At 30.9% G+C, this 16,393-nt stretch overlaps 1 protein-coding gene across 1 annotated transcript in view; it reads right to left on the bottom strand.

Annotated features, from left to right (window-relative positions):
- Window positions 1–296: 296 nt before the first annotated feature.
- The window catches only part of amon (prohormone processing protease amontillado), an 851,181-nt gene continuing 835,084 nt past the window's right edge, over window positions 297–16,393 (bottom strand). The window contains exons 13-14 of the mRNA XM_081730809.1: window positions 10,541–10,658; window positions 297–2,434 (exon numbers count right to left, since the gene is read on the bottom strand). Coding sequence (XP_081586935.1) covers window positions 2,273–2,434; window positions 10,541–10,658 — 280 coding nt within the window. The 3' untranslated portion in view covers window positions 297–2,272. The remainder of the gene's footprint in view (window positions 2,435–10,540; window positions 10,659–16,393) is intronic.

Raw genomic sequence — 16,393 nt, 5'->3', positions numbered from 1 at the left:
TCCATAAACACAAGCTGTTCAACTGAATACATTATTGTGATACGTACATGTAATCATTCTACTGAGTCAAATATATTCTTAGTTGTTGCGTGTCGAGATTTTGGGCAGAGGCTATTTGGCTAAAGCGTGTAATGGTTTTGTCTTCATAAATATAAACTCCGTTCATATTCAATTTTATAGGAACCATATATAAATTAAAAAGCAATTGAGGAATATTGAGTGTCTAAAGAGACATTCATCCATTAGTATTATCATTATATTGGGTTAAATATATTCTTTTAAAATAAATGGTATACTTGTGTTGAAAATTTTGTTATAACTTTATTATTTATTGAAGGTTGAACATATGGGAAATACATTTTTATTGTTTTTTTTTTTATACATCTGTTCATCACTTTCTTAAGTGTAGTTTGCTTTTTTCATAAATTATTTTGTACAATGCTTGCATTTTTGTATGAAGACATGCCAAAAAGAACTTGTGTAATGTGTTTTTTCAAAGTCGATTGTTTCTTTCTTTTGTATTAAAATATGTATAATGGTGTTTGTGCATTTTCACTGTAGAATTTTACTTTGTTATCGCCAATTAATGTTAATGTTATACTGTTATACTGTATTTATATTTATATATCATCTTATACCTAGAAAAATAAATTATCATTCACTCTCTATAATCCCCATATTTTGAATGAAAATTATACTTATTTATTTATATATATATTTCAACATGAACTCCTCTCTCTTTCTTTAATAGGTGTTATGTATAATATATTTATAAGTATATATGTTATTTATATATGTGTATATTACACAACAAGTGATACTCTTGTTCTTCTTTATCGTCTCAACGTCTCAATAGTATTAACGCAGTGTGTATTATATCAATTATATCCTCAGTCCATTTTGTAAACCACTTTTTTTTTTCAATCCACGGACAGTACATTTTTCTACAATGACAGAATAAGTGTAAAAAATGTAACTAGCAAATAGGAAGATCTATAATTTACCAAAAAAGTATATATATATGACAATAAAAGAGATTCTAGTAAGAAGATTTTTTTTAAGAAAAATGTACTGTGCCTATTTATTACACTGGATTACAAAAAAATAATGTGTACATCAGGAAAACTTATGTACAGGTACTATTAGAAAAAGATATATAATTATTTAGAAATAAACCAATTGTTTCAAAAACAAAGTTTTTTTCGTTTTGCTTTAAGCAACTGTGATGATTTTTTTCTTCTAGTTTTTTGTGTCTCTCTTCCAAGACATTTTATTCTGCATATTAAAGTTTTTGTGATGTTACTCTTGAAGAAAAACATAATTTTTGCCAAAACATTGTGTATCTACATACGTGTCACCTTAAAAAAAATTATATCACACTTCTCATTTACAGAATAAATATGTACCTTTTTTATCTTTCTTAAAAAATGCTATTTCTTAAAATTGTTCCCGTATTGAATAGAATCAAAATAATTTAAGACTTAAAAACAACTATATACGTTTAGCTTTGTTAGATGAAAACGTTTTTAGTAATTACTGATATTTTTTTTTAAGTACAAGAAATAAAAGTGAAAATAAATGTAAAATAACTTCCAAATTAATGTTTACTTATAGGAATCTGAAAATATTTATTTATTATTATTTCTAGAAAAAGAAAATAAACAAATAAATAAATAAAACAAACTGAGAAGAAATTTATTAAAAAAATATTTCTTCCCATTAAGTTGTGACGCAACATTTAAGAACATATAATGTTTATTTTATTTTTGTTTATTTATATTTATATTTACAAATATCTATAAATAACCACCTCTGAATATTAGAACTAGACACTACATATGTATTTCTACATTAATAAAGTTGTTATTTTTTTTCTGTTCCTTTGCTCTCAGAAACACATGGAAATTGGGTCTTTTTTTGGTTTGATTTTCTAAAACAGAATATTTTTTTGATTATTTTTATAAAACCTACACACGCTATTTTCTGTAGTTTGTGCTAGTTTATTGTTCTTTTATATTATCATTTAAAAAAAAATAATGTAATTACAAGAATACATACAGAGTAGACTTAAACAATAATATTAGGCATATATACCGGTTTTAATTTCTAGAAACAATAAATAACAGAGATGTTTTTCAATATCCTAAATAAAAGAATCATAGCGTCACAACTTATGGAATACAATTCCTTTTTTAGGACTTTTTTTTTTGGTATTTTCAATAAAATTGTTCTCTTTTTGTTTCTTTTTTTTGTATTTACTTTTCTCTTATTTTTACAATTTTTTCCGTTCTTCATGTGCTTTCTTTACAATTGCTAGCTTTGAATGAGGATCGGTTACTGGTAAATCGCTATAAGGTGGATCTCTTGTTCCGTGCAGCATAAGAGTCCATTCTTTGATATAACCACTCTGCGGTGATTGAGAATTGAAGCTAATCTAAAGAAAACAGAGAAAAACAAAAACGTTATCAATATACAGTATGTTAAAGATAATTCTGTTACATGTCATGAATTATAGAAAACAAACTGTGTTTTAATAGAAGAAAATCACATACCTTACAAATAGTAAAATAGTTTTCTCAATAATGTCAGTTTTAAAAGTTAACGTGAGTTGTTTGAATGTGAGATATTTATATTATTTCCAAAACAAGTTTGAGGTTTGCTCATGTATGTCCTCTATAAGCTAAAATAGATATTAATATTATTTATTATTCAAGTTATCTTGCTACATTTCTATTAGTGCATTTTCCTAATTGATATTATTATGTTCGATAGATTAAAATGTGCCTCCACTAAATTTTCATGTATGTCCTCTATAAGCTAAAATAGATATTAATATTATTTATTATTTAAGTTATCTTGCTACGTTTCTATTAGTGCATTTTCCTAATTGATATTATTATGTTCGCTAGATTAAAATGTGCCTCTACTAAATTTTCATGTATGTCCTCTATAAGCTAAAATAGATATTAATATTATTTATTATTCAAGTTATCTTGCTACATTTCTATTAGTGCATTTTCCTAATTGATATTATTATGTTCGATAGATTAAAATGTGCCTCCACTAAATTTTCATGTATGTCCTCTATAAGCTAAAATAGATATTAATATTTTTTATTATCCAAGTTATCTTGCTACATTTCTATTAGTGCATTTTCCTAATTGATATTATTGTTTGCTAGATTAAAATGTGCCTCCAATAAATTTTTATATTAAGATACATACCAAAGTGGCGTTTTATGTCAGCTGGATTGAACAAGATATCTGAAACTGTTTCTTTACTATATTGGTACTATTTTTTTTTGGCACATTTCGCTGTTATTTTCCTTTCATTCATTTATTTATTTATTTTTATTTATTTTTTTCTTTACTTTAGTTTGGGACAGGAAAATGGTTTGTTTAATTCAGTACTAAATATCGTTTTCTCCCGTGACTGTTGACCGGACAATGGTTCAGAGATAATTGCCTGACTTAAGAACATAGATTATTGAATAAAGTAGTTAAAGAAGTGTGTAACTGTCTCAATTTAATTCAAAAATCACGGTTTACGCGTATAGCAGTAACCTTACAATATGTTTTTTTAAATTACCACATTTCTACACACTAGTACTACATTGCATAACTCTACATAAAGAAAAGAAAAATAGTGTAAAGTTGTTTTCTAGTAACAAGATTTCCAAAAGAGGAGTTTATTGAAGGCAAAGGCAACGAATCTACTATATAAAGTTTTTTTGATCCCAGGATAATAACATATATTCTGGTAAATTGAAACAGCCACTGTTAGAAAAAAGAATATACATTATCTCAATTGATACACTTTTCTTTCTAATGATAAGGAAAAGAAATGCTGCTTATAGAGATTCCTCAATTGTTTTCTCAATTATATTATATTGTCATTCTATGTCCATCTAAAGCATAGTGACTAAGAAATTTTATCTGTCACGTAATTTGATTACTGAAAACTCAACTTAATATAGTCCATATTTACATATTTAACGAATTTGTGTATTTATTTACTGATAAATTCATATTCACAGGAAGATAACATTTAATTTGTATAGACAAATATTGTTGAACACAATCAACGTCACTTTCCTTCAGGATTACAAAGCTATCCATGTACGTCTATTTATTCTTAGGCACTGAAGGCCTTATGCAGAGTCGTTCTGACGTGTAATTAGTGCCATACTAAAGAGTTCGACTAACATATGTTTCCTGTAGTAGTCAGGCCTTTAGTATGACGCTAATCGTACGTCAAAACCACTCTGCATAAGACCCTGAATGTTCAATTTCCAGAGATTAAATGCAGACACTTAGCTTTCGAGTCTAGAGTGACATATCAACTAATGTAGAGGAAAAAAGGAAACAAAATAATGTTACAGGTTCGGTCGTGCAATATTAGTCACTTGCAAATATTATTTCATTATATTGTATTATAATATTATTATATTATATATCATTATTTTATTATATTGTACGTACGTGCTTTGTTAATAAAATTGAAACATCTTACATTGTTATACATCTCAGATTAGACATGATTATATTCTACAGTATTGTTTTCAGATAGATATGGTCCCTACATGGCATTTTGTTTCTTCTGATACTTCTAGCTAAATCTATCCATATGTGTGATATGTTGGTTTCTATTTCTACAGACTTTTGTTTGGTAATCTACTGGGATATGTGGTATTTATAATCATGAGCTGAAGTCAAAGGCACACGAGTTAAAATCGTAGAGCAGGGAAAGGTGGATGAAAAAATTCACCATATTTTCTTTTTCTTTCTACTCCATTTTAGAGTTATGGTGTATAATTAACCGAAAGATATCTTGGTTCATAATGGTAAATTTAATCGCTTTTATGGTGATTATTATATTCCGCATCTTGGCCTTTGGCCTCGGGCTGCTCACATTTTTTCTGGATTTACTCCTTTTTCTTATTTGGTTCCTTACACCTGTGAGCGGCTGTCTCTTCCTCCTTGTTGGTGAGGCTGGTAACACTTGGAACGTTAGTCAACTGGATACTGCCTTAATAACAGTGTCTATATATTGCTGAGGCTCTCAAGTGGCCAATCAGGGACGTTTTTACCACCAACTATTTTGAAGGGTCTTTTGATGTTTTTAGATTTTCTGGAAGAGTCGAGAAGCGATTTGTCTTATTTTACTTATTCTATTGTCGTACTCTTTTGTTCATTTTGATTTTATTCCTGTCTTTATCTATTTGAACTGAGTGGTGAGGATATGTTTATTTTATCTATACTTATATGTGTTTTAATGTGTTGTTTATGTAAGCATACCAACACCTGGTAATTGTCCAGATTTAATGCACCAAAGTATGGTAGACAAAGAGCTTTAAAATGTATCGTTTGTGGTAGTAAATTTAATTTTGAATGCGTACAGATTCAACTTGGTGGTAGGGATGATAACGTATATATCAGCTATATTAGTTTTCAGTGTTCAAGTTGTTGTAAACAGAAAATTACGACCTCCAGAGACACTGGGACATCTATGAATGTACTAGCAAAACATGATGTTAATGCAAAAACTAGTATGAACCAAGCTACTACTGAATCTCAGGCAATAAAGATAAATATATTAAATAAAGATGAGCTACCATTTGTGGTTGCTATTCAGAAACAAATTCAAATGTCATTTACTAATAAAAATGCATGTCTTTTTGAATGAGATGAAAGCTTCAAAATTAGAAATTGCTGGTCTAAGACAAGAAAATAAAGAGCTTAAGTCTATTCTTGAAAAGAAGTTTGAAACTTCTTTTAATCATGAATCAGAATTGGATTGTATTCATGGTCGTGCGCTAAATGAATATCAGTATGAAGTATGACTATTCAAACTAAGGAGAAGATGGAACTAGTTGTCGAGAAGTCTTCAGATAACACAATGGAGTGTGGAATTAAGTTGTGTCTAAAAATTCGAAGAAATCGTTAAACAAGAAAGCTATTGTAGTAGTTAATCAAAATTTAGGAGAGTGAATAAGAAAAATTCTCATAAATTGAACATTGGATGTAGTAAACGTAAAGTGGAATTGATTTCAAATGCTAGAAAAAAGGTTTGTTTGTAACTAGGTTTAGTCCTGATGCTCCTGTTAAAGATGTTCAAGATATTTTGTATGAGCATGTCAAATCTTTCAAGTATTTAAATTGAGAATAAAGTATGAATGTTATTTATCTTTTTATATTGAGTTAAATAGTTATGGTTACAATCTAATCACAGTGGTAGACAATGTGGCGTTCACCTTTGGTGCTTGGGGTCCCGGGATCGATCCCAGCCCCCGCCAAGTGAACTTTGTGGTGGACAAACACCGTATACGTGGGTTTCCTCGGGGTTCTCCCGTTTCCTTCCACTTTCTTCATTCCACCATTTCATTCATTACTCATCATTACCGTCTTCTTTAGCTTAACCGGCATAACCGTGGAACGTAAAACTCAAAGATTACATTTCATTTTTTACAATATAATCAATTTTCAGGAAATATGACCTATAGGTATCGTTTAGTCCATTTTATGGAAAGTTAAGAATATTCTTTGATTCAGAAGAACTCAATGATTCAAATGGTAGTGCAGAAACGATCAAATAGCAATATTAAAACTTGGTATCAGAATGTGCAGAGTCTTAGGATTAAAAATCAGTAGCTTTTTCTCCTGTTGCGGATTCTTCGTATGATGCTGTTGTTGGCTTAGTGATATGACTGAGACTTTTTACTTTTACGAATACTTAGTGATATTCATAAAAGTAAAAATTATTTTTCCAATACTTATACCTGTTTTAAAGCTGATAGAGTATATGAACTGAATATTTATGAACGTGTTTTGTGCTGTCAACAAAAACATTAAAGTGATTACAAGAACAGATCTTGAAATATTCAATGAATATCTTTTCTGGATTTTTGCTAATAAAGCTGGTAAGAACTTACTACTGTTTTGTGCTCATCTTCACCAGAACTTATTTCTTCATGTGTTTGACAATTTCTTTGGCAATATTTTAAGAATATTAATTCTTTCTAGTGTTCTTGTTTGTTAGAACATATCTAAAATTAATTGGGCAAATAAAAATTTTCTTCCTGGCATATATTATTATCATGCCAAATGTAAAGCTAATTTCTTTAGATTTTAATTTGGATGCTATTTCGAGTATTTCCAAACTTGATTTGATTGTATCTAATTGTAATTTAACTGCTACTAAAAAAGTGGAACCTATTGTAAAACCTGACGCCTTTCATTATCCTATTGAAATTATTATCTTTAAACTGGTTTGTATATTCAATGGTGAAATTTTACATATATTTGCTTTTCATAGCGGTAATTATTTGGCGTTATAACGTGAGCTAACTGAGGTTAACTGAATTAATATAGAAACTAGAATACTAGAAACTAGCTGAAAATGTTAATTTAGCTCTTGAAGCTGTCGAAAATGTTATAATTTCTAGTATGGTCAATAATATTCCTGTATACAAACCTAAAACTGGGAAGTATCCTATTTGGTATTCCAGGTAACTCATTTCTTTAATTCCCCGCCAAGTGAACTTTGTGGTGGACAAACACCGCGTGAGTGGGTTTTCTCGGGGTTCTCCCGTTTCCTCCCACTTTCTTCATTCCACCATTTCATTCATTACTCACCATCACCGTCTCCTTTAGCCTAACCGGCATAACCGTGGGACGTAACTCAAATATTTCATTTCATTTCTTTAATTAAAGCCAAAGATAAGGCTCATAAGAAATAAAAATGACTGGGTCCAACGAGGACTATACTGCTTTTGCTAATTACAGAAAATAGTTTAAAAACAATTTACAATTGGATAGAACAAAGTAAGTATTTCATTGAAACGTCTCTAGCATTTAATCCGCAGAAATTCTGGGGTTTTCTTAACAAGAGCGAAACAATGAAAATGTTATTTCTGGTATCACTGTTTCTGGTGAATATGTAACTGATCGTAATAAACTTGTCAATGCCTGGGCTGATTTATTTGAGTCCATTTATGAAAAGTCAGCTGTATTGACTAACATGTATTGCAGGTAATAATGCTTTCTATCCTACCTTTGCTATTGATCAAGTGATTAATGTTATAAAAGGTTTGAAGGTTAAATTCCCTTGTAGATTAGATGGGATACCAGTCTTTATAATTAAAGGTTTCATGAAAAACAACATGAAAAATAACAACATGGTTTCATGAAAAACAAATCAACGAGCACTAACTTGGCATATTTCATGTATCATATTCTTCCAGTAGTTAAGAACCAAGAACAGGGTGTTAATGAACTATACCGACAAACTGTAAGAGGGGATTTCTCACATCAAAATAGGAGAAAAAGTTCATATGGACCTATGGCGAAAAGTGCATAGTTTCAGAGCTAGGGCTGTCCAAAATCGCGAAAAAGCTAAATCTCAATAGGTTCTATTTCGAACTATGGATGGTGGTTCTTATCAGCGTAAAGGAAGCCATGCATATACAATCCAAAATTGCTTATTACAATCAATTGCTAATGGCGTAGAAGATATTCCCTACAGGGTGTAATTCTCAGATAAGTTTTCAATAGATTTTTCAGATATACCCCGATTTCTTGAAGGGTCCAAAGTAGGCAGGAAGTAAACCTTGACAACAATGGACATCCAATGCTTCAGAAGGAAGGCGGAAGTGTTAGGAAAACGGCAGCTCCATATTTCTTTGTGTTTGGAATAACGTGTGATGATATGTATTTCGTCACGGTATATGTCACAGTTTCTTCTCTTATAAGCGTGAAAGAAACCATCGAACCATGCACTTTCCCGAGTACAAGAGACCGTGCTGCTGACGATCCTTAACACTTCCGACATCGCGCAAAAGGATTCTGTGTTCACTGCTATCAAGGCTTATCGTTTGCCTACTTTGGATCAATCATAAAGTCAGAGCATATCTCAAAATTCGGTTGATGGCGTGTCTGGGAAATTCACCCTGCAAGGAATAATCTGTACACCCATTTAACATTAATGAAATATGCATTTTTGGATTCGAAATAGGGCTTCTCAAAATTTGTTTTTTTCGCGATTTTGGACAGCCCTAACTCTGAAACTATGCACTTTTCGCAATAGGTCCATATGAATTTTTTCTCTTATTTTGATGTGAGGAATCACTTCTTAAAGTTTGTCGGTATAGTTCATTAACACCCTGTGTATATATATATATATATATATTCATGTCTCTAAAGCATTTGATAAATTGCTTCATGATATAAGAAAATTCAAAGAATGTGATTTATTTATTAATTTTATTATGAGATTTTTCTCATATCTCTTTAATAGATTTTTGTGGTTAGACTCGTGGATACATCTCTACAGTTCACGATATTTTCTCAGGCGTCACTCAAGGGTCTAACTTGGGATTGCTTCTGTTTCTTTTATTTGTAAATGATTTGAATGAGTACATTAATTGTAATTTTCTTATGTATGCTGATGACATAAAAATCCATTGTTCTATTGGCTCTATCAATGACTGCTCTTATTGAAAGTAATACTGATAGTGTTGTTAAATGGCCTTGCAGTAATGCCTTGCAGTAAATCACAACAAAACCCTTATTGTTACTTTTTCTAATAAAACTAATGCTCGTACATAGTTACCTATTTATAATATTTCTGTTAAGTATCATGACTTCACTAAAGATCTATTATTTGTTAATAAATTAATATTTAACAAACATCTTGAACAGATTATCTCCAAACCAAGGAGAAATGTAGGCATTATGAAATGGATTTCTAGAGATTTTGTATTAATGCAAACATGTGTTCTGTATCTGGCCAATGTTAGAAATCATCTTGGATATTGTTCAAGTGTTTAAAACAGAAACTAAAGTACTTTCATAATGATATTGAATTTGTTCAAAATTTCTTTCTTTCCTGGTTACGCCTGAAATTTAACCTTTTGTTATTCAGAACCAATGACAAAATGAGGTATATACTTGGACTCTTGAAATTATTAAAAGAACTTTATATGACCTTAAATTACTGTATCAAATTATAACTGATAAACTAGTTAATTATTATTATTATTAACTTGCATGTTCCTTACACAACTCACAAAATTTTTAAGTGTGTACCAAATTTAATTTATGTAGCTACGGCCAATAACTACTCTCATTTTATGAATATTTATTAGAGATTTTGGTATTATCAAAATACAATTTACCAGATGTCACTCTTCATAATATATCTGATTATTGTGTTTTATATCGCTATGCATACTTATTTGTTTCTGTATTTGCATGCATAACTGATCTGTTTTTTAATCTTTTTTATGTACAGGAAATTGTTATTCGACTTACGTCTGTTATTTCCTGATAAATAAATGTAGAAATAAACATTCTATTTTAAAATATTAAAAAAATATTTCTGGATGTGTGTATTTAGTGTCTAGATGATTTCGGTCGCTTTTCCAAATATTTCTCCAAAAGATTTTAATAGCTTAGCACAAATAATATTTTAGTGATGATATCCTTATGCAGTTGTGAAATGATCGTAATTACATATGTCAGTTAGTTTATCTAATACCCACCTCTAGTGACCAAGTGCCTTGAGGATATTCTCCCCATGTATGGGTTGTCATGAACGGCCATTTTGTAAAACCATCATGGCGGTCATCATCATTTGGTCTTCTGCTAAGGATCATTGATCTGCAATTAAAAAATAAACAATTAAAATAAAAGTAATTTAAGAAATTGCATTATACGTGAAAATACATGCGGAAGACATTATCGAATTTGCAAATAAAATACTTTTCAATTCGTATCAGAAAGTTTATCTCAATTTTCCTTTTTATTCACTTTTTATTTTATTTTACATGCCTCTAAGAGACCTTTTCGGCTGACATAAATTTACCTTCCTCAGTAGATGATAGTTTGTCAATGGCTCTTCTCAGTTGCTAGTTTGTAATTCGTGCATGCGCATGAATGGAATATGGGTTGCTATCTCCCAACCGGAAGTGTCGGAGACGAAACTAATGAGGGAATATTTTTTCTGAGAAAGACATGAACTGTTTGAGTTCAACTTTGTAAGTTGCTTGGAAGGAACAGATGTGGCGCATGTTATAACATACATGATGGTCAAAGCTCAACTGTTCGTGTATGGGATAACACTCGTTGTATTTGTGTATTCCGTGAAACAATAGGAAAGTGAATATCATGTAAATATTCCTGATATTTGCAAAATTAACCAGAATTGACAATTTTATTTTATTTTATTTTATTTGTTTCACTTTGATACGTATTGTTTAAAAAGAAAACTCGCCTGCACTAAAGATAATTAATATTTTATTTTATTTTTATTTATACACCTATTTTTTTCTGGAATCTCCTTCGCACTTTTTAGTTGATTCTATTTAATATTTTTATTTCTTTATTAATAATTGTCAGTTACAGACTCCAGTATTCATTTCATGTAAGTGCTATATCTCATTCCCTTTACGCTTATTCGTGGGATAACACCTTGAAGATATAATCGAAATTTTCGCAAGGCAACATTGCCGCCGTGACAAAATCCAGAAGCTGAACATCTAGGAGACGCGACACCAGACTATTGTTCCCATTGTTTGTTTCGCGGTAATGATACAGGTTTTCACCATGATTATGGTAGGATCTTGTACTCTTAAACTTATTGAATTCGATATGTTATCCTTCGTCTTATTCACTGATTCAAAAGGTTGGTGAAAAATTTGAGTGTTCTCTTCTATTAATTTCATCTGGTTGATAACTTCCAATATCTTAGTAAAGGTTAAATTATAGATCATCAACACGTTTTATTCATATTTTTACTACTTGTACCAAATACTAGTTGGTCTCGCATGACGACATTTAAAAAAGTTTCAAATTTCCATGTAGTTGGTTTCTTCTGCAGCTGTAATATGAACTGTTGAATCGTTTGTTTGGTTGTTACTTTAAGAATAGAAACTTACGACATTCAATAATGAAATTGGAAGTTTTCTTAAATTGACTGCAAAATATCTCTAATTTCGTTTTTTTCTTTGGGGGGGGGGGAGGAGATGAAGGTAACAGTTGCTTCCCTCAATGTGTAGTATACTGGACAATGACCAATGGTTTGCAAGAAATATATTAGCTAGATTTTGTTGTTAGTTAATACAATGTTCAAAACGCGCTCTAGATACCTCCCCCTTTTACCTCCTCCTCTTCTGGATTAAACACTCGTCCATGGAACATGTAATGTTGTTTGTGTTGTTGTGAATTTCAAATATTAAGTATTTGTCGCAATTTGATAATTTCTTAACTAACCAGTAGCTACTACCGAAGCATCGAGTTGACAGCCGTAAACCAATAATTCGTCTTATTCTTAAGTAACAACGTATGCTACGTAATCAATTTATTATGGTGCCTCTTTAAATGACAAATCACCACTACAATAACAATATTATATGGATGGTCTAACTTATTGCATAATCACAACGATGTATTCATTTCATTTTATTTCAGCCTCTTACGAGTCATCTTCTTCATAGGCTCAAACGTTAAGTTTGAGTAACGTTTTCCTTGAAAGTGTAATTGGTTTGTGTTCGGGTTGTTATTTACCTTACATTGAGATATTTAAACTTGTCCTTAGGATCACTCAAAGTAACTTTGTTATAATAATAGTATTTTCTATAATTTTGTTATTAGATTAATTTGTCATTATATTTCACTGTATAATTTATATTCATAAGTTTCCAGTAATCCCATTAAAGTGCTTTTAGGTGGACACCTAATTAAATTGAAATTATTCAACTGCATTAATCCCGAAACATCAAATCTTGTCTTGTCTTCTTCACTATGGACAGTGATAATTTTTTGCATCAGTTTTTTTCACCCAACTGTGCTTCTAATGCTGAGTACTGAATATTTGGTAAGTTTATATGTCCTTCTAACAGTGTTGTAGGTTGAAAGCTGGAAGCTATATATTTTGAATGAAATATATCCTTTTTATGTCTCTAATTTCATTGTTGTTCCCATTTTTTCAGTGAGGCCTTTGTCCAAATGCAATTCAGATTTCTTGAAGTAATTGTAATGTTTCGTAGAGCCGCAGTGGTTCAGTGGGAGAGCGCTTACTTCTGATGCATGGGGTCACTGGTTCGATTCAAGCTCTCGACAAATGGACTTTGTGGTGGACAATAGTCGTAGGCGTAGGTCTTCTCGGTGTTTTTCTTTCTTTTTTTTTGTTTCTTCCTACTTCGTTCATTTCACAATTTCTTCATTATCATTATCACCATCTGCCTTAACCTCGATGAATAATCATAGGACATTAAACTCAAAACAAAAAAATTCGTCTTCTTTTGAGTTGAACTCCCTGTTGATTCTTGTATATTTTTCTAGCTTTTAATTAGGTATGCCTGCATCGGGAATAACTTGCACAGTTTAGGAGCGTTTTCCTGTTGTTTTATTAAAGCAAAACCAATACTCATATTTCTAATATCTTCATATGGTAAAGTGAAAAATGCTGTATCAAAATTGTATTTAGCATTCTGTACAAGTTTCAAATTTTCTTATATATGTGTTTAGTTCATGAGGACTTAAAGTTCCATCTCTTTAAAATTCAAATGATGGCAACAACTTCTTCCCTGCGTTGTGAGTCAGCGGAATGAATTTGACAGGGAATTGTTGCAAATGATCGGAAAAACGCCGCGTTTCCTGGATTGTTTGATAATGTCCGACAAAGAACGATGAGGACTACGGTGAAAAGCTTTGACATTCTGTATACATTTTCAGATATTTGTACAGTTCGGAGGCAACCAGGAGATTTCTTATTGACAATGAATGCACTAGACTATACTTTAATTGTGTGCGCCAATTCAATATTGTTTGACGTGTCAGAACCTCTCCATTTCTTTCAGCATCAAAATTTCGTCGAAAATTTCGCTGCGTTAAAGTAGTGGAATTATTGGTTTTTGAACGCTTACACAGCAAGAGCTCGATATTCTTCCATGCAACGCTGTATAATCACTAAACAGTGATGCCAATTTGAAAAGTTATAAAATCTCTGGTTGAGTCAAACACACGTTATGCAAATTACAAGATAATAATAATAATAATAATAATAATAATAATAATAATAATAATAATAATAATAATAATAATAATAATAATAATAATAATAATAATAATAATAATATACAAATGAAAGTATTCGCTCTTCCAGTCATAAAAGTTTGTGAATAAGTATTTCCATAATCGAAAACAAATATACTTGTCAGAACTGGTGTCTTCATCAGCCTTTGTTCTATCACCTCATGCTGAGCCTAATGATGCTAGAAAATCTTCGTTACATTTTGCCAGGAACAATTTGAAAGTTAATTATTTCTAACTCGATATTTTACTATCTTTCATTCATTCGTTCATTATTTTCTTTTCTTCTATCTTTAAATACCAGAGTACAATTTTCATTCATTGGCGGTTAACTTTTTAGTAACTTTGTTATTACACACTCCCCAAACCACTTCCTCAGTAACATGAACTTCTCTGATTAAAAAAAAAAATCCGATTAAAAATTTGACAATTAACATTGACGTCATGCCTATTGATCACACATTATGCCTAGTTTTTGGCCCTAGATAAGTTTGTTAGTGTAGATTTTATATATATGAAAAATCCCATATATGTTGATAATTTCGAGGAAAATTCTCATTATCTCTTTTCGAAAAATTAATGTCCAAAAATCCCACGAAATGTGATTTTTCCCACGGGTTGACATCATTGTCACTAAGTGCTCTAAACTGCTCTACTCAGTGATGTGTGTTTCACTGAGCCATCTACAAAGATGTCGGCATAGCGCCAAAATTTAAATCGTCTAATTGTTCCCATCCTCTCTGTAATAATAATAATAATAATAATAATATGAAATTTTTAAATTTTACTTCCCACAGTGCTAATGGAGACGGATGATTTATGAATGGAATTGATAGAAGGACATTGTAGGATAAAATGGAGGAATTCCGAGAAACCTCAAGGCACGATATTGTCTATCACAATTTGACGACCTGGGATTGAACCAAGGACTCCTCGCATAAGAGGTGAGTGCTGTAGTACTGAGCCACCATGCCCCAATAATAATAATAATAATAATAATAATAATAATAATAATAATAATAATAATAATAATAATAATAATAATAATAATGATGATGATGATGTAGTGGTAACAATAGCTATTGTGTAATAGTGCTGCTTCATAAAATAAGATTAGTGATAATGCTTTCTAAAACAATAAAATCTCCATCTGAAACAATTTTGCGTCAATCTAATTAAATTGTATAATTCTAGTCCTGTAAACAAATGACAAGAAGAAGGACGTAAAGCGAAACTAAAAACATTTTTCATTCATTGATTTTCTTGTCTTGGAAAAGCATAGAAACAAACCAACCAACCAACCAGCAGAACGCATTAAAGCAGAAGAAAGAAAGAAAAAAAAATGAAGAAGAAGCGCTCGAAGCTTATTAGTCCAGGCGAAGCAAACGAGACACTCGTTTCTATTTCATTATCCGCTTTTCCCTTAATAAGCTCCTTGTTTGTATGCAACCAAAACAACTGTAATTAGATGCGGCTCATCTACATCTCAGGCGTCTGGTATAGAATCTTCCTTGTGTTTTGCCAATACTTGGAAATTAGCAAGAGGAAATTGCAAATAAAAAAGACCACCAGTACAAGTGGAAATCCAGTATTGTATGAAACTGGGACAAGCTAATCACAATTTTGTTGTATACGTGTGTGCGTTGCTGACTTTAAAGGTCTTGCACCTCAGTAATTTGAAATAATAAATTTTATAACGAGTACGTAGAACGGGTACAAATAACATTTTACAAACTTTTGAGACTGATATAAATATTTTAAATATATGATTATGAATTTATTTTCAAGCTCGGGTTCCGAGAATATGAAGTAGTAAGCATTAAAAGCTGCTTTCATATACAGACAGAGAAAGAATAGCACTACTAGATTTGGAGAGTTGATTCTTTATTTCTAATATAAGCGCAAAAAATGAGTTTCAATGTAAATTAGAAATGTCACCTGTAAAACCATAAGCTGCCGGAAATGAGTAAAATCAGTTTTCGAAATGCTTGATTTTAAGACTATAAGACTCAACTTAGGAAGTTCGATAAATTATAATGAAATATGTTACAAACTCTACAATAGTATAGCGTGTAATGAGGAAAAAGTCAATTTACAAGACATATATTAGACCATAGATCTCATTCAGCTGAAAAGAATAGTATAAATTCAGAGGCGTAGTTTGCGAGCAAATCAATCACCGGCCACGTAAGCTTTTGGTAGACGAAATTGTGTCCGTGGGTTTTCTTGGGTTACTCCCGTTTCCTCCCATATTCTTAATCCACCAATTTTTCCATCATCACTTACTTGCTTTAATCATTTAT

The sequence above is a fragment of the Thermobia domestica genome, chromosome 11 (genome assembly GCF_964235325.1).
Source record: "Thermobia domestica chromosome 11, izTheDome1.hap1.1, whole genome shotgun sequence".
Classification (NCBI taxonomy): domain Eukaryota; kingdom Metazoa; phylum Arthropoda; class Insecta; order Zygentoma; family Lepismatidae; genus Thermobia; species Thermobia domestica.
This window is presented reverse-complemented; position numbering and strand designations above follow the sequence as displayed.